Here is a 19,352-nt window from a genome sequence, read left to right on the forward strand (position 1 = left end):
TGTTTTATGCTCAAGATCAAATAAGTATCAATGCCCGAGCTGACAAACCTAGATCTCTTTATTCTAGTTCTAAGGTTCTTCATATTAAAGCTCTGTGGCTTGTTGGTACTCTTCCCTCACACAGTGACAGTCTAATAGGAGAAACAGAGAATAAACAATAAATAAGCAAGTAAATAGAGTAATTCCAAAATATGGTAATAAAAAGAAACATTTACTAAGTTCTTAGTGTGTGCTAGGCATCATTCTAAGCACTTTTTTCATTAATTTGTATGCATTCCTCATATACCCCTTTGAGGTGGATACTACTCATAGCTTTTACAGATGAATAAATCTGAGCCATAGAGAGATTGAGTAATTTGTTCACAGTCATAGAACTAGGAAGCAGTGGAGCCAGGATTCAAACCCAAGAAGAGACAAAGTCAGGACAAGATTAAGGACAAGATTAAGAAGGAGCCATTCCCCAGTAAAACAAGGTATGAAAAATTCTTCAGTCAGGAAAAATCTGGGTGCATCAAAACACTAAGAGAAGACTGGTGTGGCTGGAATATCATTTTTAAAAGGGAGAAAGAGTGACACGAGATAACAGGGGGAAGAGTGGCAAAGGGCAAATTATGCAGGACCTTGAATGCCATGAAAAAAAGGTTGAGTTTTTAAGCAGTGAAATGGAAAGCCATTGAATATATATTTTTTAAACATATCTATAACATGATCTGAATTACATTTGTTTTAAGTTCACTCTGGCTAGAAAATCCATATGGAGATTTGACAAATGATTTGACAGTCATTTCTTTCTTCATTTATCCATTAATTCATTTACTTAACAAGAAATTGCAAAGTGCCAATGTTAGTACAAAATCTCACCCCAAATTTCATATCCCAGGAATATCCCTTATTCACCAAACTAAATATGTATTCACTAATAGCAAATGATGATATCTAGAGGTTTCCCAGTAATTCCTGAATCTTAGCAGCTTATACAACACTAACACATGTACTTGAAATATAAACTAATCAGCAGGTCATCTCTATTAAGTCAACCAGTTTAAAGGAAATACTTTTTCCCCAGAATCAACTGGTTATTTTGTCATCATGTCCTATTCCTTAGAATTTTAGTCTTCTTGCTTTGTATTTCCAGGTAAGAACATAAAAAATTGTTGCAAAATGATAAATATACATTACTCTGACAGGTGGATACTAGGCTCCAACAATGATAAGTAGTGCTTATAATACTACCTTCAGAGATTATACTGAGACATAGCACAAACCTAAGGGTTTTCAGTCTTGATATAACATTCACCTTATACGCTTAGCAAATAGGAAAAAGCAATCAAAAATCATGAGTACTCTGAAACATCATATATTTCCCTCATGCTATCCAAGGGTTCAATTTAACAAACACTTATTAAATATGTACTATGTTCAAGGTGTTATTCTAAAACGCTGTGGAAGTTACAAAAATAAATGATATGTCTTCATGCTTACAAAATTCCTTTAATGACATGAGGGTTTGATATTATGCAATTTTACTTCATGTTGTTAGAGAATAATACCAAAGATTACATTTTGCAGTAAACATTTTGCAGAAAACTAAAAGTAGTTTTCCCAGTAAAACTGCATTTGTTGAAGGAGGAGTATCTTCAAACATTCAAAAAACTAAAAAAGAAATTTCAATGGCCACAGATGTATCAAATGATCATTCATCTTTTTATTCACAGAACCACAGGTTCATAAAATCTCTGAATAGAAGGAGACCTACAGGGTATTCAATCCAGTGCTTTCTGGATTCACAGTAACAGAAGAATCACCTGGGGTGCTTTTTAGTAACATAGATTCCCAGGCTCTGGCCACTAGAGATTGATTCAGCAGGTCTGGGTGGAGCCAGGTAATCTGTACTTTGTATAAGATTCTCCGATGATTCCAATATATAGCCAGGTTTGAGAACACAAATTTAGCCCAACACCTGCATCTGTAATTTAAATATGGTCTGTGCTCTCTTTCCTAACAAGTTGTCATTTACCATTTAGTCTCTGCTTTAATACACTTTAGAATAGGAGAATAGGACCCTGACTCTTAGATAGCTGTAGTTATTAGAATGTCATCCATATTATTTTTATATATATATATATATATATATTATACACACATGTGTAGCTGTTCGTTAATATATGTCTCTAAAAACAATGTTGTAAGCTGCCTGAGAGCAGAGTCTAGGGCTATTTGCTTTACTATTTCATATCTATCTATTTACTATTTCATATCTATCTATCTGAGTACTTAGCTCAGACCTTGATATTTAGGAGGCAGTCATTAAGGTTTGCTGAGTGCATATCTGATTGAATGAGCTCCTTCATTAGTTTGAACTTATGTCTCTCTAAAACATCCATCACCTGTGCTAGTTTTTATATTTCCAGGAAACTTGAAAAATCCATACTCTAGACACTGAGTATAAAAACACAAAGTACACTCTTCCTTTCTCTCAAAGTCCTTAATTATTTACCTAGAAAGGCAGATGCAGATACTTTTAATCAAAAATGGTTAAGTGTAATGTCAAAATAAATATGAAATAAAGGTGGGAATTGAGATGAAGGCAACAAATCTACCTGTGATTGATTTAGAGGAAAGACAGCAATAGATGTCAAGGAATGTTTTTCAAGACAAGTGATGCTAAGTTGAGTTTTGATGGCTTAGCACTTGAATTATTGAACATTCACACATATTAAATTAAATAGAACAAATTATATTCTTCTTCTATAGGTAGCCTTTTAAGTATAGAGAAGTCTGTCTCTCAAACTTTTTCTAGGACAAATATCCAAGTTCCTACAATTATTTCTCACAAAACTATAATGTTTTTTGTTTTGTTTTTAGTTCAAAACATATGGAAAAATGTTTTTGTTCCATAGCAAATTAATTTAAATATCCTGAATTGCATAATCTAAAGAAGACTCTGAAGGCAAGGAATATAGAACATGGCTTTCAAGTTAAAGAGCTGTAGCTGAACTTCAAAGGCACCTACTATACTCATGAGTAACATGATTTCTGTAGTTACATTGTGAGTTACAAACAAGCACTGATATACAGACAATCAGCAAATCCCAAGCCTCCTCCCTCAGCATCCTAAATCAAATTGAAAGCTGCAAGATGACCAACACAAATGGGTTTAAAATGAGACAATGACAATTGTTAGTCTTATCATCTTGGCTAACTTCATATAATAACTTCCACAATCAACAGATATGTAGGAATCATATAGATATCTCTGGGTAAGCAGTGCTATTTAATAAACTGGGGAAAGATAGCTTGGAGTTGATGCCGTTGTCATAGAAACAATTCCTGCCTATTAAATCAGTGAGACGGCTAGAAAAATGTGGACTTTTCTGTTCTGGTTAAGTGTAGTGCATGGGAAAAATGTTGAAATGTCAGAAGGCAGAGATAATAGCTGCAATGGTAAAATACTATTCTCATTTTAAGTTAATTTTCCCCTTGTTTTCTAAAGGCATACACTTAGTAAGTTATCTCTCCACTCTTTAAAGAAGAAAACAAGAACTTTTAAATTGGAAATGACAAATTACATTTTTTCAAAGAGATTTGGGAAAATCTACTGAGCTCCTCTGAAGAACTAAAATCAAACTCAGATTGCATCCATCTACCGGAAAAGTACAGACCCCCAAGGTGATCAAATAAACAGAACAGCTGCTAGATGTCCATTAAAACAGTGCAAGAAAGGCACTTATTTGATGCATTTCCCCTGAGAGGTTTGTATCTAAAATGAGACTAGAAATCACATTCCCTGCTGTAAAGTAACTCTGGCAGGCTCCAACCTGGGAATATGCTTGTAATTAATAATGAAAATACTAAACTCATCTCCCATGTTTGCTTCCTCCCACACTACCCTATACTTCTCTATATATGTACAGCTTTTGAATAAGGGGGATTTGAAATGAAGTCACAATCTATCAATTGTTTGTTAAGGCATGGGTTTCTTAGTAAATACATAGAACAATATGTGAAAGTAGTAAGATCTTTGAGGATAAGATTCCTTTGGAATAGGAAACAGAATGTGGTAAGCATTTCACATATACTTATTGCTTGATTATTTTCAGTTAAATAAAATGTCATGGTGGTTTCAGTCTCTAATGCAGAAGAACTGTTCATCTACCAAATAAATGGCCATTGAGGCCATGGCCAAAAATGATACCATGACTCATATCTAGGTCTTCACACTTTGACAAATGTTATATTTATCTTATTACTAAAGATTCACACCATTTTCTTAGTTGGACTGTTCCATTAGAATAAACTCCATAAAATGAGTGGGTTATATACATGGTATCTGAATTCTGAATTTTGTATGAGTAGATTAAGAAAAGATATTACTGCAATTGAAGTTCCAGATTATCAAAATTGTAAAATCACTCAAATGACTCTCTATGGTTTATTGTTATGTTAACCTAAGGGGATTTTTTCCGTAGTCACTACTGAAAATGAAGCCTTTGGGTTCCCCTGATCAAACAAACCCAATTAGTAATAGATACTATCTCTTAGGAAGATGTCTCAGTTTAATGTTATTTTGCCTGATTATCATCAACAGGGTCAGAGAAACTTTTTCAGGTTGTCATATTTGAGATAGGTACTGAAGAGCTCAAGGAAACGAGGAGGTAGAGAGAGGCTATTCTAGCCAGAGCACTGAAAAAGTAATTCTCAATGTGTGTGTCCCAGAACCAGTAGCATCAACTTCACTTGGGAACTTGTTAGACATGCAAATTATCAGTCCCACACCTCAGACTCACTGAATCAGAATCTCTGGGGTGGGGCCCAGCAATCTGTGTTCTAACAAGCTCTATAGGTGAGTTTCATGTACCTTAATAGTGAGAACCACTGGACTAGATGTTAGTAATCTGAAAGAAAATGCTGTGTTTGAAGGACCTCAAGTTCTTCAGTACTGTTCAACTTCAGATTACATGTGGATAGTGGTAAAGTATGAGGATGAAAAAGTAAGGCAAGATGACAAAGTGTATGATGTACCCTCTTGTGGAATTAGTACTATATCGATTAGAAAGATGGAGAGCTACTGAAACATCTGTGAGCAGGGAATTAATAAGATATTATCCATTAAAATAATTCTAGGGACAATGTGAGAAATAAGCTGAGTCCCTGACTGGATGAGGTTGCCCAATGAAGCAAGGTAATAATTGGTTGGGAGATTAAAAGATGTCACAGTTATGGAAGAATTCTAGAGGCTGGAAAAGGATTACCTAACTCCAAATCATCATGGGCGGTGGAGGAGAGAGAAGTCAAAGATCTGTTTCAGGCTTTTGTTAGTGGGTAGATGTTGAAGCTACTAAAGGCAATTAAAAACACCTGAGACAGATTGGTTCTAGATGACGGAGTAGAAGGACGTGCTCTCACTCGCTCTTGTGAGAACACTGAAATCACAACTAACTGCTGAACAATTAACAACAGGAAGACACTGGAATGTACCAAAAGACATACCCCATATCCAAAGACAAAGGAGAAGCCACAGTGAGATGGTAGGATGGGCACAATCACAATAAAATCAAATTCCATAACTGTTGGGTGGGTGATTCACAAAATGGAGAACACTTATACCACAGAAGTCCACCCACTGGAGTGAAGGTTCTGAGCCCCACATCAGGCTTTCCAACCTGGGAGTCTGGCAGTGGGAGGAGGAATTCCTAGAGAATCAGACTTTGAAAGCTAGTGGGATTTGACTGCAGGACTTCCAACAGGACTGGGGGAAACAGAGATTCCACTCTTGAAGGGAACACACAAAGTAGTGTGCACATTAGGAACCAGTTGAAGGAGCAGTGACCCCATAGGAGACTGAATCAGACCTACCTGCTAGGGTTGGAGGGTCTCCTGCAGAGGCGGGGTGGGGGGGTGGCCCTATCTCACCATGAGGACAAGGACACTGGCAGCAGAAGTTCTGGGAAGTACTTCTTATCATGAGCCCTTCCAGAGTCCTCCATTAGCCCCACCAAAGAGCCTGGTAGGCTCCAGTGTTGTGTCGCCTCAGGCCAAAAAAACATCAGGGAGGGAACCCAGCCCCACTCATCAGCAGTCAAGCAGATTAAAGTTTTACTGAGCTCTGCCCACCAGAGCAACACCCAGCTCTACCAACCACCAGTCACTCCCATCAGGAAACATGCACAAGCCTCTTAGATAGCCTCATCCACCAGAGGGCAGACAGCAGAAGCAAGAAGAACTACAATCCTGAAGTCTGTGGAACAAAAACCACATTCACAGGAAGATAGACAAGATGAAAAGGCAGAGGGCAGGGTACCAGATGAAGGAACAAGATAAAACCACAGAAAAACAAATAAGTGAAGTGGAGATAGGCAACATTCCAGAAAAAGAATTCAGATTAATGATAGTGAAGATAATCCAGGACCTCGGAAAAAGAATGGAGACAAAGATTGAGAAGATGCAAGAAATGTTTAACAAAAACCTAGAATAATTAAAGAACAAACAAACAGAGATGAAAAATACAATAACTGAAATGAAAACTACACTAGAAGGAATCAGTAGCAGAATAACTGAGGCAGAAGAATGGATAAGTGACCTGGAAAACAGAATGGTGGAATTCACTGCTGTGGAGCAGAATAAAGAGAAAAGAATGAAAAGAAATGAAGACAGCCTAAGAGGCCTCTGGGACAACATTAAACCCAGCAGCATTCTCATTACGGGGGTCCCAGGAGGAGAAGAGAGAGAGAAAGGACCCAAGAAAATATTTGAAGAGATTGTAGTCGAAAACTTCCCTAACATGGGAAGGGAAATAGCCACCCAAGTCCAGGGAGTGCAGAGAGTCCCAGGTAGGATAAACCCAAGGAGAAACATGCTGGGACAAATAGTAATCAAACTGACAAAAATTAAAGACAAAGAAAAATTATTGAAAGAAGCAAGGGAAAAATGACAGATAACATACATGGGAACTCCCATAAGGTTAATAGCTGATTTATCAGCAGAAACTCTGAAGTTTCTGCCAGAAGGGAGTGGCATGATATACTTCAAATGATGAAAGGGAAGAACCTACAACAAAGATTACTCTACCTGGCAAGGATTTCATTTAGATTTAATGGAGAAATCAAAAGCTTTACAGACAAGCAGAAGCTAAGAGAATTCAGCACCACCAAACCAGCTTTACAACAAATGCTTAAGGAACTTCTCTAAGTGGAAAACACAAGAGAAGAAAAAGACCTACAAAAACAAAATGAAAACAATTAAGAAAATGGTAATAGGGACATACATATCAATAATTACCTTAAATGTGAATGGATTAAATGCTCCAACCAAAAGACACAGGCTTGCTGCATGGATACAAAAACAAGACCCAGGGCTTCCCTGGTGGCACAGTGGTTGACAGTCCGCCTGCCGATGCAGGGGACACGGGTTCGTGCCCTGGACCAGGAAGATCCCACATGCCGCAGAGTGGCTGGGCCCATGAGCCATGGCAGCTGAGCCTGCGCGTCCGGAGCCTGTGCTCGGCAACGGGAGAGGCCACAACAGTGAGAGGCCCGCGTACCGCAAGAAAAAAAAAAAAAACAAGACCCATATATATGCTGTCTAAAAGAGACCTACTTCAGACCTAGGGACACATACAAACTGAAAGTGAGGGGATGGAAAAAGATATTCCATGCAAATGGAAATCAAAAGAAAGCTGGAGTAGCAATACTCATCTCAGATAAAATAGACTTTAAAATAAAGAATGTTACAAGAGACAAGGAAGGACACTACATAATGATCAAGGGATCAACCCAAGAAGAAGATATAACAATTACAAAGATATATGTACCCAAATTAGGAGCATCTCAGGCAACTGCTAACAGCTCTAAAAGAGGAAATGAACATTAACACAATAATAGTGGAGGACTTTAACACCTCAATTACACCAATGGACAGATCATCCAAACAGAAAATTAATAAGGAAACACAAGCTTTAAATGACACAATAGACCAGATAGATTTAATTGATATTTATAGGACATTCCATCTGAAAGCAGCAGATTACACTTTCTTCTCAACTGTGCACAGAACATTCTCCAGGATAGATTACATCTTTGGTAACAAATCAAGCCTCAGTAAATTTTAGAAAACTGAAATCATATCAAGCATCTTTTCTGACCACAACACTATGAGATTAGAAATATATTACAGGGAAAAATGCATAAAAAACACAAACACATGGAGGTTAAATAATACGTTATTAAATAATCAAGAGATCACTGAAATAATCAAAGGGGAAACCAAAAAATACCTGGAGACAAATGACAATGAAAACACGAGGATGCAAAACATATGGAAAGCAGCAAAAGTAGTTCTAAGAGGGAAGTTTATAGCAATACAAGCCTACCTCAAGAAACAAGAAAAATCTCAAATAAACAATCTAACCTTACACCTAAAGGAACTACAGAAAGAAGAACAAATAAAACTGAAAGTTAGCAGAAAGAAAGAAATCATAAATATCAGAGCAGAAATAAATGAAATAGAAACAAAGAAAACAATAGCAAAGATCAATAAAACTAAAAGATGTTTCTTTGAGGAGATAAATCAATAAACCATTAGCCAGACTCATCAAGAAAAAGAGGGAGAGGACTCAAATCAGGAAAATTAGAAATGAAAAAGAAGTTACAACAGACACTGCAGAAATACAAAGCATCCTAAGAGACTACTACAAGCAACTCTATGCCAAAAAAATGGACAACCTAGAAGAAATGGACAAATTTTTACAAAGGTATAACCTTCCAAGCCTGAACCAGGAAGAAATAGAAAATATGAACAGACAAATCACAAGGAATGAACTTGAAACTGTGATTAAAAATCTTCCAACAAACAAAAGTCTGGGACCAAATAGCTTCACAGGTGAATTCTATCAAACATTTAGAGAAGAGCTAACATCCATCCTTCACAAACTGTTCCAAAAAATTGTGGAGGAAGGAACACTCCCAAACTCATTCTATGAGGCCAGCATCACCCTGATGCCAAAGCCAGACAAACATATTTAAAAAAAGAAAATTACAGACTAATATCACTGATGAATATAGATTGAAAACCCTCAACAGAATACTAGCAAACAGAATCCAACAACACATTAAAAGGATCATATACCATGATCAAGTGGGATTTATCCCAGGGATGCAAGGATTCTTCAGTATATGCATATCAATCAATGTGATACACCATATTAACAAATTGAAAAATAAAAACCATATGATCACCTCAATAGATGCAGAAAAAGCTTTTGACAAAATTCAACACTGATTTATGATGAAAACTCTCCAGAAACTGGGTATAGAGGGAACCTACCTCAACATAATAAAGGCCATATATGACAAACCCACAGCAAACATCATTGTCAATGGTGAAAAACTGAAAGCATTTCCTCTAAGATCAGGAAAAAGACAAGGATGTCCACTCTCACCAGTATTATTCAACATAATTTTGAAAGTCCTAGCCACAGCAATCAGAGAAGAAAAAGAAATAAAAGAATACAAATTGGAAAAGAAGAAGTAAAATTGTCACTGTTTGCAGGTGACAATATACTATACATAGAGAATCCTAAAGATGCTACCAGAAAACTACTAGAGCAAATCAATGAATTTGGTAAAGTTGCAGTATACAAAATTAATGCACAGAAATCTCTTGCATTCCTATACACTAATGATGAAAAATCTGAAAGAGAAATTAAGGAAACACTCCCATTTACCATTGCAACCAAAAGAATAAAATACTTAGGAATAAACCTACCTAGGGAGACAAAAGACCTGTATGCAGAAAACTATAAGACACTGATGAAAGTAATCAAAGACAATACCAACAGATGGAGAGATATACCATGTTCTTGGATTGGAAGAATCAACATTGTGAAAATGACTATACTACCCGAAGCAATCTACAGATTCAATGTAATCCCTATCAATTTACCAATGGCATTTTTTACACAACTAGAACAAAAAAACTTAAAATTTGTATGGAGACAGAAAAGATCCCAAATAGCCAAAGCAGTCTTGAGGGAAAAAAACGGAGCTGGAGGAATCAGACTCCTTGATTTCAGCCTACACTACAAAGCTACAGTAATCAAGAAAATATGGTACTGGCACAAAAACAGAGATATAGATCAATGGAACAGTATAGAAAGCCCAGAGATAAACCCACACACCTATGGTCAACTAATCTATAACAAAGGAGGCAAGTATATGCAATGGAGAAAAGACAGCCTCTTCAATAAGTGGTGCTGGGAAAACTGGACAGTCACATGTAAAAGAATGAAAATAGAACACTCCCTAACACCATACACAAAAGTAAACTCAAAATGGATTAGAGACCTAAATGTAAGACTGGACACTATAAAACTCTTAGAGGAAAACATAGGAAGAACACTGTTTGACATAAATCACAGCAAGATCTTTTTTGACCCACCTCCTAGAGTAATGGAAATAAAAAGAAAAATAAACAAATGGGACCTAATGAAACTTAAAAGCTTTTGCACAGCAAAGGAAACCATAAAGAAGACCAAAAGACAACCCTTAGAATGGGCGAAAATGTTTGCAAATGAAGCAACCGACAAAGGATTAATCTCCAAAATATATAAACAGCTCATGCAACTCAATATTAAAAAATCATAGAAGCCAATCAAGAGATGGGCAGAAGACCTAAATAGACATTTCTCCAAAGAAGACATACAGATGGCCAAGAAGCACATGAAGAGATGCTCAACATCACTAATTATTAGAGAAATGCAAATCAAAACTACAATGAGGTATCACCTCACACCAGTTAGAATGGGCATCATCAGAAAATCTACAAACAGCAAATGCTGGAGAGGGTTTGGAGAAAGGGAACCCTCTTGCACTGTTAGTGGTAATGGAAATTGATACAGCCACTATGGAGAACAGTATGGAGTTTCCTTAAAGTACTAAAAATAGAATTACCATATGACCCAGGAATTCCACTACTGGGCATATACCCAGAGAAAACCATAATTCAAAAATATATATGCACCCCAATGTTCATTGCAGCACTATTTACAATATCCATGTCATGGAAGCAATCTAAATGTCTATCAACAGAGGAATGGATAAAGAAGATGTGGTACATATATACAATGGAATATTACTCAACCATAAAAAGGAATCAAATTGGGTCATTTGTAGAGATGTGGGTAGACCTAGAGCCTGTCATACAGAGTGAAGTAAGTCAGAAAGAGAAAAACAAATATCATATATTAGCACATATATGTGGAACCTAGAAAAATGTTACAGATGAACCGGTATGCAGGGCAGAAATTGAGACAGAGATCTAGAGAACAAACGTATGGATACCAAGGCGGGAAAGCAGCCGGGGGTGAGGGTGGTGGTGTGATGAATGGGAGATTGGGATTGACATATATACACTAATATGTATAAAATGGATAACTAATAAGAACCTGCTGTATAAAAAAAATAATAAAATTAAATTTAAAAATTAAAAAAAAAAGAAAAACACCTGAGAGGTTTGTCGCTCTCCTTCCCACTCTCTCTCTATATGTATGTATCTCCAAATAAAACAAATTAAACTTGGAAACAAATGAGACCTCCTAAGGAACTATTTAAGAGAAAATAGAACTAAAGGGGTAAAAAGCCCTGAAATATCTTAAAAGACCTTTATGGGTATGCTGGGCAGCAAAATAAACTTTAGTCTCTGATTTTTGCACTGTCACCACAGACCTAGTCATCTACAAAATTATTGGCTTAGTTGTAAAAATATGGTTAACTGGGCAAAGCCCTAGTTTGCATAATTTTGAGAGAGGGCTAGCTTTTTCAAAGGTAAAGGTTTAAAAAGAAAAAAACAACTATTAAGCACCTTAAAGCAGCAATGCTTTCAAATATATAATTTAACTTAAAAAACAGAGGGATTAAAACATTTCCCTAATGCCCTTAAAACTAAGAAAAAACGGATTTATAGTACAGCTTTATATACCAATAATTTGGAAAATAAAATTAATAATCATAAAAACACAACTAGGTAAAGCCCTTTCTCCAATCCCTCCTCTGACATTCAACATCTCCCTGAAGTGCACACTACATATTTATCCAATACCACCCCCTCCAAACTTCTTTTCAAAATGTAAGCTTAGGGCTTCCCTGGTGTCGCAGTGGTTGAGAGTCTGCCTGCTGATGCAGGGGACACAAGTTCGTGCCCTGATCCGGGAAGATCCCACATGCCGTGGAGTGGCTGGGCCCATGAGACATGGCCGCTGAGCCTGCGCGTCCAGAGCCTGTGCTCCACAAAGGGAGAGGCCACAGCAGTGAGAGGCCCACGTACCGCAAAAAAAAAAAAAAAATGTAAGCTTAACTAATTTTTTTTTTTTTTTACCTAACTGAGCATCCAAACCTAAGTTTCTTTGTCCTGCCAATTCCTCACAAATTTATTGTTTCTTTGTCTAAAAAGTATAAAAGCTATCTGCTTTGGGCACTTCTTAGGTTCCATTTCTATGAGACCTCTGTGACATGATTAAAATTTGTTTCTTTTACTTGTGTTGATCTGTCTTGTGTCAATTTTATCATTAGTCCAGCCACAAGGACTCAAGGTGGGTAGAGGGGGGAGTTTTCTCTTCCTCAACAGTAGGAAGTGTTATCTAACTTCTGAGTTGTTCTCAATTGAAATTTCAAAACTGTATTTTGTTTGGTACTGAAGAGAGAATAAGCCAAAGTGCCTTCAAACACTCATAATACCAGATATTGATCTGACCCTTTTCCAATCCCTCTTCCCCTCCCTCACTTTGCCCCTCTATCTTCTTAAAGGATTACTATATCTTTCTAGAGTCTAGAACATTAGTATACCATGCAGTTGTGGATTTCGAATATCATTTTCTTCTACCTTCCTTTAAAGGCTTTCCTCATTTCCCCACACCTGACTTCTACTAAAACCAACCTCCTTTATTACTCTTCTTTCTCTTCTCCTCTCCCACACCTCATACTCTGCCAAATGAGTAATTTAATTTTTCTTCTGGACCCAGAAAAAATACCTTTACTATTTCACCCTTTATATTCTTTCAGCTGCCTTAAAAATTAGTAAATTCACCTTCCTGAGCATTGAAAATTAATAAATACCCTGCTGAATGTATACAACATGAGAAAATCTATGAGTCCATTTTGATGAATATTAGAAATATGAAATTAACAGCATCATCAATGGCATTAACTCTAACACTACAGAATTTTTTTTAACATCTTTATTGGGGTATAATTGCTTTACAATGGTGTGTTAGTTTCTGCTTTATAACAAAGTGAATCATTTATACATATACATATGTTCCCATATCTCTTCCCTCTTGCGTTTCCCTAAATTTTTAAGTAAACTTTCCATTTAAAAGAAGTGAGTTGGGACTTCCCTGGTGGTGCAGTGGTTAAGAATCCACCTGCCAATGCAGGGAACACGGGTTTGAGCCTTGGTCTGGGAAGATTCCACATGCCGTGGAGTAACTAAGCCCGTGTGCCACAACTACTGAGCCTGCCTGGCACAGCTACTGAAGCCCACACGCCTAGAGCCTGTGCTCTGCAACAAGAGAAGCCACCTCAATAAGACATCCGCTCACCAAAACGAAGAGTAGCCCCTGCTCACCACAACTAGAGAAAAGCCCGCGTGCAGCAACGAAGACCCAATGCAGCCAAAAATAAATAAATTTTTTAAAAAGTCAGTTTATAGTTAAGAACTTATTTCCATATGTTACTTTATCCTAGGGAGGGTTGTAAGGACACCATGATACTTCATGCTACTATGGAGCTGTCCCTGCAATTACCCCTAGACTCACAGCCCAAAAGACCATGTGGTACTAGGGGAAAAAGAAAGTTCAACTTAAAGTGTCACCTTAATCCTCATGTTGGCCTCTCTGGCAGTTGGTATAATTTTTGTTGTTTTTTGTAAATCATCCTACAGAAAAAATTGCAATCTTGCCAGAATATACTGCCTCTGATCATTTTAGCTGCCTTCCCATCTCCCATTCCCCAAGCCCCTCTCCCTCCGCCCACCCACACCAACTTCTTAAGGACACACACACACATTGCAGGGTAAGGAGAGGGTATAAGATGAATCATCTCTTTCTACCAAACGTCTTTCCTTTCCAAATTATGGATAATGAGGCCAGAAGTGTAATTACTGAAGGAGTTTGGAAAGGTAATTGCTGAAATAATCTCAAAAATAGTGGTGACTGCAGTGAGTACAATGACTCACTTTATAGCTGTCAGAGCCACTTGGAATGTGATAAATAGCTTATGTTTGCAAACCCAAATGCTGCATCAAACGAAGTTCCATATCAGCAAATTACCAAAAGAACCCCTTACAGTCAACTCATTTTGATTTCGTAATGAGAAATCCCATTAAAGAGGAGTAACTTTAAGTTGTGACTGTTAAGTTGTGAAGCAGGGTAGGGACAGAAAAAAAAAATGGAAAATTTGAGGGAATTTTTCTGGGATCCTCTCCTTGAAGCCTGTAATTTGCAGGCAGCTCTATCTTCCTTGTTCCCATTGATCACCGGAGGATTGTGAAGTTTAAGGTAGCATTCACTGGTTCTCAAACTAAAAGCACTTAGCTTTGAGATTGCCGGTCAAGACTGCAGGGGAGAATGGATATTTCTGAAGCTTAGGCACAAGTGTCTGTGGAACACACACCCCATTCCCAGCTCTTATCCCTATGCTCTCTGTGCAGAGAGCAATTTCTCTATTCCAGCTGCTTCTGCACCTAGCACCTAGCATCACGAACGATGTGAATTTTTTCCCACCACCTTTCATCCAGAGGCCCTAGGTTCTGCCGCCTCTTTTCCTCAGTGCTTTGTGATGAGAGTGGCCCCAGGCCAAGCCCTAGTGCTCACAAAGGTAGGTGCAAACCCGGAGTGCACTCAGTGCTCTGGGCGCTTCAGTCTGGCTTGGGCTCAGGTCCTGCTGCTCCAGCCCCAAGGGACCCTGGAAGCGAGCCCTGACACCTCCATCACTCACCATGGCTGGCCAGTTATGCCTCCCTGTCTCCCCGCGCCTCTCTTCCGTGAAGCCCTTGAAGCCGCACTTCAGAAACATCCAAGTGAGCATCTGTGTGGCTATACAGTGCAGCGATGGGCAGATCCACCTCGCGGTGGTCACAGAGGTCAAACCACAAAACGCTTGGGTCACGGTAGAATGGGTCGAAAAAGGAGTCAAAAAAGGCAAAAAGATTGATCTAGATACAATATTCCTGCTGAATCCAGCGCTGGCGTCTGCTGAGCACCCCATGCCAGCCAGGGCGTTGCCCTCCTTGTCTCTAGCGCCCTCTTCGGCCATCGGGAACCAGCAGACGGCCACGCGGTGGATTGCTACGATCCCCCAGAAAAACGAAACGCCCTCAGGGGACAGTCCGGATATGAGAGTTCCCAGCAGTCTTTGCCTGATGAAGCAGAAGAAGTCTCCCTGCCTACGGGAAATTGAGAAACTGCAAAGGCAGCGAGAGAAGTGCAGACGGCTGCAGCTGGAGATCCGAGCTCAGCGCGCCCTGGCTGTCAACACGGGAAACCCCAACTACGAGACTCAGAGCATGATCCAGGAATGCCGCAGGTGCCTGGACTGCAGCCAGTTGTCGGGCCCGGAGCCACTGGAGGACCACCGCATCAGCGTCTGCGTGAGGAGGTGGCCTCTCAACCAGCGGGAGACCACCATGAAGGACCTGGATATCATCATCATCCCCTCGGACAAAGTGGTCATGGTGCACGAGTCCAAACAAAAGGTGGACCTTACTCGCTACCTGGAGAACCATTCCTTCTGCTTCGACCATGCCTTCGATGACATTGCCTCCAACGAGTTGGTGTACCAGTTCACTGCCCAGCCACTGGTTGAGTCCATCTTCTGCAAGGGCATGGCTACCTGATTTGCCTAGGGGCAGACGAGCAGTGGGAAAACGCACACCACGGGTGGAGCCTTTTCAGGAAGGGACCAAGATTGTTCTAAAGGCATTTATGCCATGGTGGCATAGGATGTCTTCCTCCTGCTCAAAACTTCTGCTTATGAGAAGCTGGACCTCAAAGTCTATGGCACATTTTTTGAGATTTATGGGGGAAAGGTGTATGACTTGTTGAACTGGAAGAAGATGCAAGTCCTTGGGGATGGCAGTCAGCAAATCCAGGTGGTCGGGCTGCAGGAACAAGAGGTGTGCTGTGTGGAGGACATGCTGAACCTTGTGGAACTTGGGAACAGCTGCCGGACTTCAGGACAGACATCAGTCAATGCCCACTCTTCCAGAAGCCATGCAGTGTTCCAGATCATTTTAAAGTCTCGAGGGAAACTGCATGGTAAGTTTTCCCTTGTTGACTTAGCTGGGAATGAAAGGAGAGTGGATACTGCCAATGCCAACCGGAAAAGACAACTGGAAGGAGCAGAGATTAACAAGAGTCTCCTTGCACTCAAAGAATGCATCCGGGCTTTGGGTCAGAACAAGTCTCATACCCCATTCAGAGCCAGCAAGCTCACACAGGTGCTCCGGGACTCCTTTATAGGCCAGAACTCCTCCACTTGCATGATTGCTACTATCTCTCCAGGGATGGCCCCTTGCAAAAACACCCTCAACACTTTAAGATATGCCAATAGAGTAAAAGAAATAACTCTAGATTTAAGGCCTTGCCATCGTTGTCTTTATCCCACTGAACGTGAGGTGCCAAGGATGTTGGAAAATCACATGAGAAATTCAGAAATGTCCCTTCAAGGAACGAATTTATTAAAATGCCTTGTACGCAGAGTGAGGAGGAGGAAGAGACTAAAGAAATCAAAGCACTATCCTCTCCACTAATGGAGGATACAGCAATCTCCTGGAAGGAATCAAGCCAACGGCCAGGGAATAACATCCAGGAGATAGCTGATGGGGTAAACTGTGATGTTGATTTTTGCATTGCCCAGTTATTGTCCATTTTGGAGCAGAAAATAGGTTTTCTGACTGAGATTCAAAAGAAACTGAAATTATTACGAGCTGACCTTCAAAAGGAGAGCAAGCATAGTGAAGCCAGTTGTGAGAGATCAGACCTGAAATGATGGATACAGTGCTGCAGTTCCTAAGTCTCTTATAAAGGAAAGCTGCCTAAATTATCTAGATATAAAGATCCTCCTGGAAAGTTTAAAACCTCTTAAAATATGGTTTTCAGAACTGTCCTCTTTCTTCTTCCTTTGTATTTCTGTAATTTGTTTTTATTCTGTAGGTCAGTGGTTCTCAACTTGGAACCATTTTACCTCCTAGGGACATTTGGCAATGTCTGGAAACATTTTCATTTGTCAGAATTGGGTGTGCGGGGAGTGGTGACACTGGCAAGTAGTGGGTAGAGGGCCAGCGATGCTGTTAAACATCCTACAATATACAGAATAGCCTCCAACAACAACTAATTATCTGGTTGAAAATATCAATAGTACTGAGGTTGAGAAACCCTGCTTTAGAAGAACCTAGCTGTGATGAAACAAGATTCTCTAAATTTGTGGCTGAGAAGGAAAAATATTGCAGTCCCTTTAGGACTAGAGTTGGAACACACCAAGGGGTGCACAATTGAGTAACTCTAATGATACCCACTCATGAGTCTTTTTCTGCTGCATTTGTGTGTACATTCAAATGGTTTCTAAGCTCTAGACATACTGGGGAGGTGAGAATGGAGAAGGGAAAGGTTTTATTTAAGAGACTTTGTATGAGAGCCTAGAACTGAGAAGGATTTTGTTTTTAATCTTTGAGTTGAAATTGCAAAGCACTGTGCTTCCTGAGAGTGATAAAATAAAGTATGTGTGTTGCAAAAGCATTGCGTTGCTAACTATGGTGTCTTTAAGCTTTTTTCTTCTTCTCACTCTCTTTACCAAATTTTGTGCTTGCGTGATTCACATAAAAAGCTTTCTCCCATCAAATTATGAAATTAGAGTAGGGAATAAGTCAGCAAAGTAGTAGAAAAGTTCTGTCCTGAAGTGGGGCACATCCCATAAAGACCTCATAGATAATGTGATAAATATCAATGCCTGAGATTAATTGTATAAGGAGAATATTTTCCTAATTCAAGGATCACAAAGTCCATTCTTTTGCAAAAAGAAGAAAGAAGAAGCAGCTAATCTGATATGCAAATATAATAAATAGTCTAATACACATCTTCCTTCAGCAAACCTATTTGTGAAATGCTATAATAAAATAAATAAGGATCTTTTGGTTCCAAGTCTAGCAGTTCCAAACTCTTTTTTTGAGGAAAAAAGTGGAATGATTTGCAAAGAAACTGAATGGTGGACTGGGGAAACTCGAAGACACAAAAAATTGTGCCCAAATTTGTTACTACCTTTGGCAGACATGCCTATTCTTTTCAAATTTTTCCTCCTAAGTTGCAAAAGCCTCATTGGTACAAAGGGAAACTAACACATAACTCTACCACAGAAAAGCCATCAGGTTTCATCCTGGTTTCATCAGGATCATTGGAAACATATGGTCTTTAGTAATTAGTCAATATTGTGGCCTTTAAATATTTTTCCCTCTGCTGCTTTATCTATGCAGGTAAGGCTATATATTATTATTATTAAACCAAACAGAACTTTGAAATTCTGTCCTCCTTCAGCAAATTATAGTCTTCCCTTCAAAACAAGATGTTTTTAATCAGTATTTTTGTAAGCAATGAAAAAGTATGGGGTTAAGAATCTTATCCCAGTTGAGAATAAGAACTTAAGACTGGTCTTATGAATCCAGTCCCAGTTCTATTATATAGACATCTGTAATTTTAGGCAAGTAACAGCTCCACGGAGCTGTTTCCTTCTATATGGACCAGGATAATTATATCACCTACTTCAAAAGATTGGAGGGTGGATTTATTTTCTTCCTGTTCTCCCATCTTTTATGCCAAAGACTAGTGCTCATTTTTTATTCGTATTATTGTCATTGCCCTTGTTGTCCTATTACCACCCTCACATCTCCCCCTGCCCTCCACCACTCCTGCCACACACAAAAATTTGGGTAGCCTACTAGGAGTTTCAACATTCTAATACCAATAATATCAATGTTTTTTGTATTTTATTTTTAAAGAGTGTAACATACAGTGAAGTGCGCAAATCTTAACTATACAGTTCCATGAATATTTACAAAGTGAATACTCCTATATAACGACCACACTTATCCAGATACAGAACATAACCATTGTTCCAGAAGCCTCATTCCTGCCTCATTTCACTCATTCCCTGCCTCAAAGGTAAGGACTATTCTGATCAAAATCATCATAGGTAAGTTTGCCTCTTTAGGGAAAAAGTGTTCTTTTTTTCATATGAATGGGATCATATACTAGGTACTGTTGCATCTCTGTTTTTTTTTTTTCTTTTAATCAAAATTATATGTGACCGGTT

The 19,352-nt window shown here is 38.8% G+C and overlaps 1 protein-coding gene across 1 annotated transcript; it reads left to right on the forward strand.

Annotated features, from left to right (window-relative positions):
* The first annotated feature begins 14,988 nt into the window (after positions 1-14,988).
* Positions 14,989-17,039, forward strand: KIF2B (kinesin family member 2B). Its single transcript, XM_060134337.1, is given in 2 exon segments — positions 14,989-16,717; positions 16,720-17,039. Coding segments are annotated over 2 exon segments (2,049 nt in total).
* The last annotated feature ends 2,313 nt before the right edge of the window (positions 17,040-19,352 follow it).

Source organism: Lagenorhynchus albirostris, chromosome 20 (genome assembly GCF_949774975.1).
Source record: "Lagenorhynchus albirostris chromosome 20, mLagAlb1.1, whole genome shotgun sequence".
NCBI classification, from domain to species: domain Eukaryota; kingdom Metazoa; phylum Chordata; class Mammalia; order Artiodactyla; family Delphinidae; genus Lagenorhynchus; species Lagenorhynchus albirostris.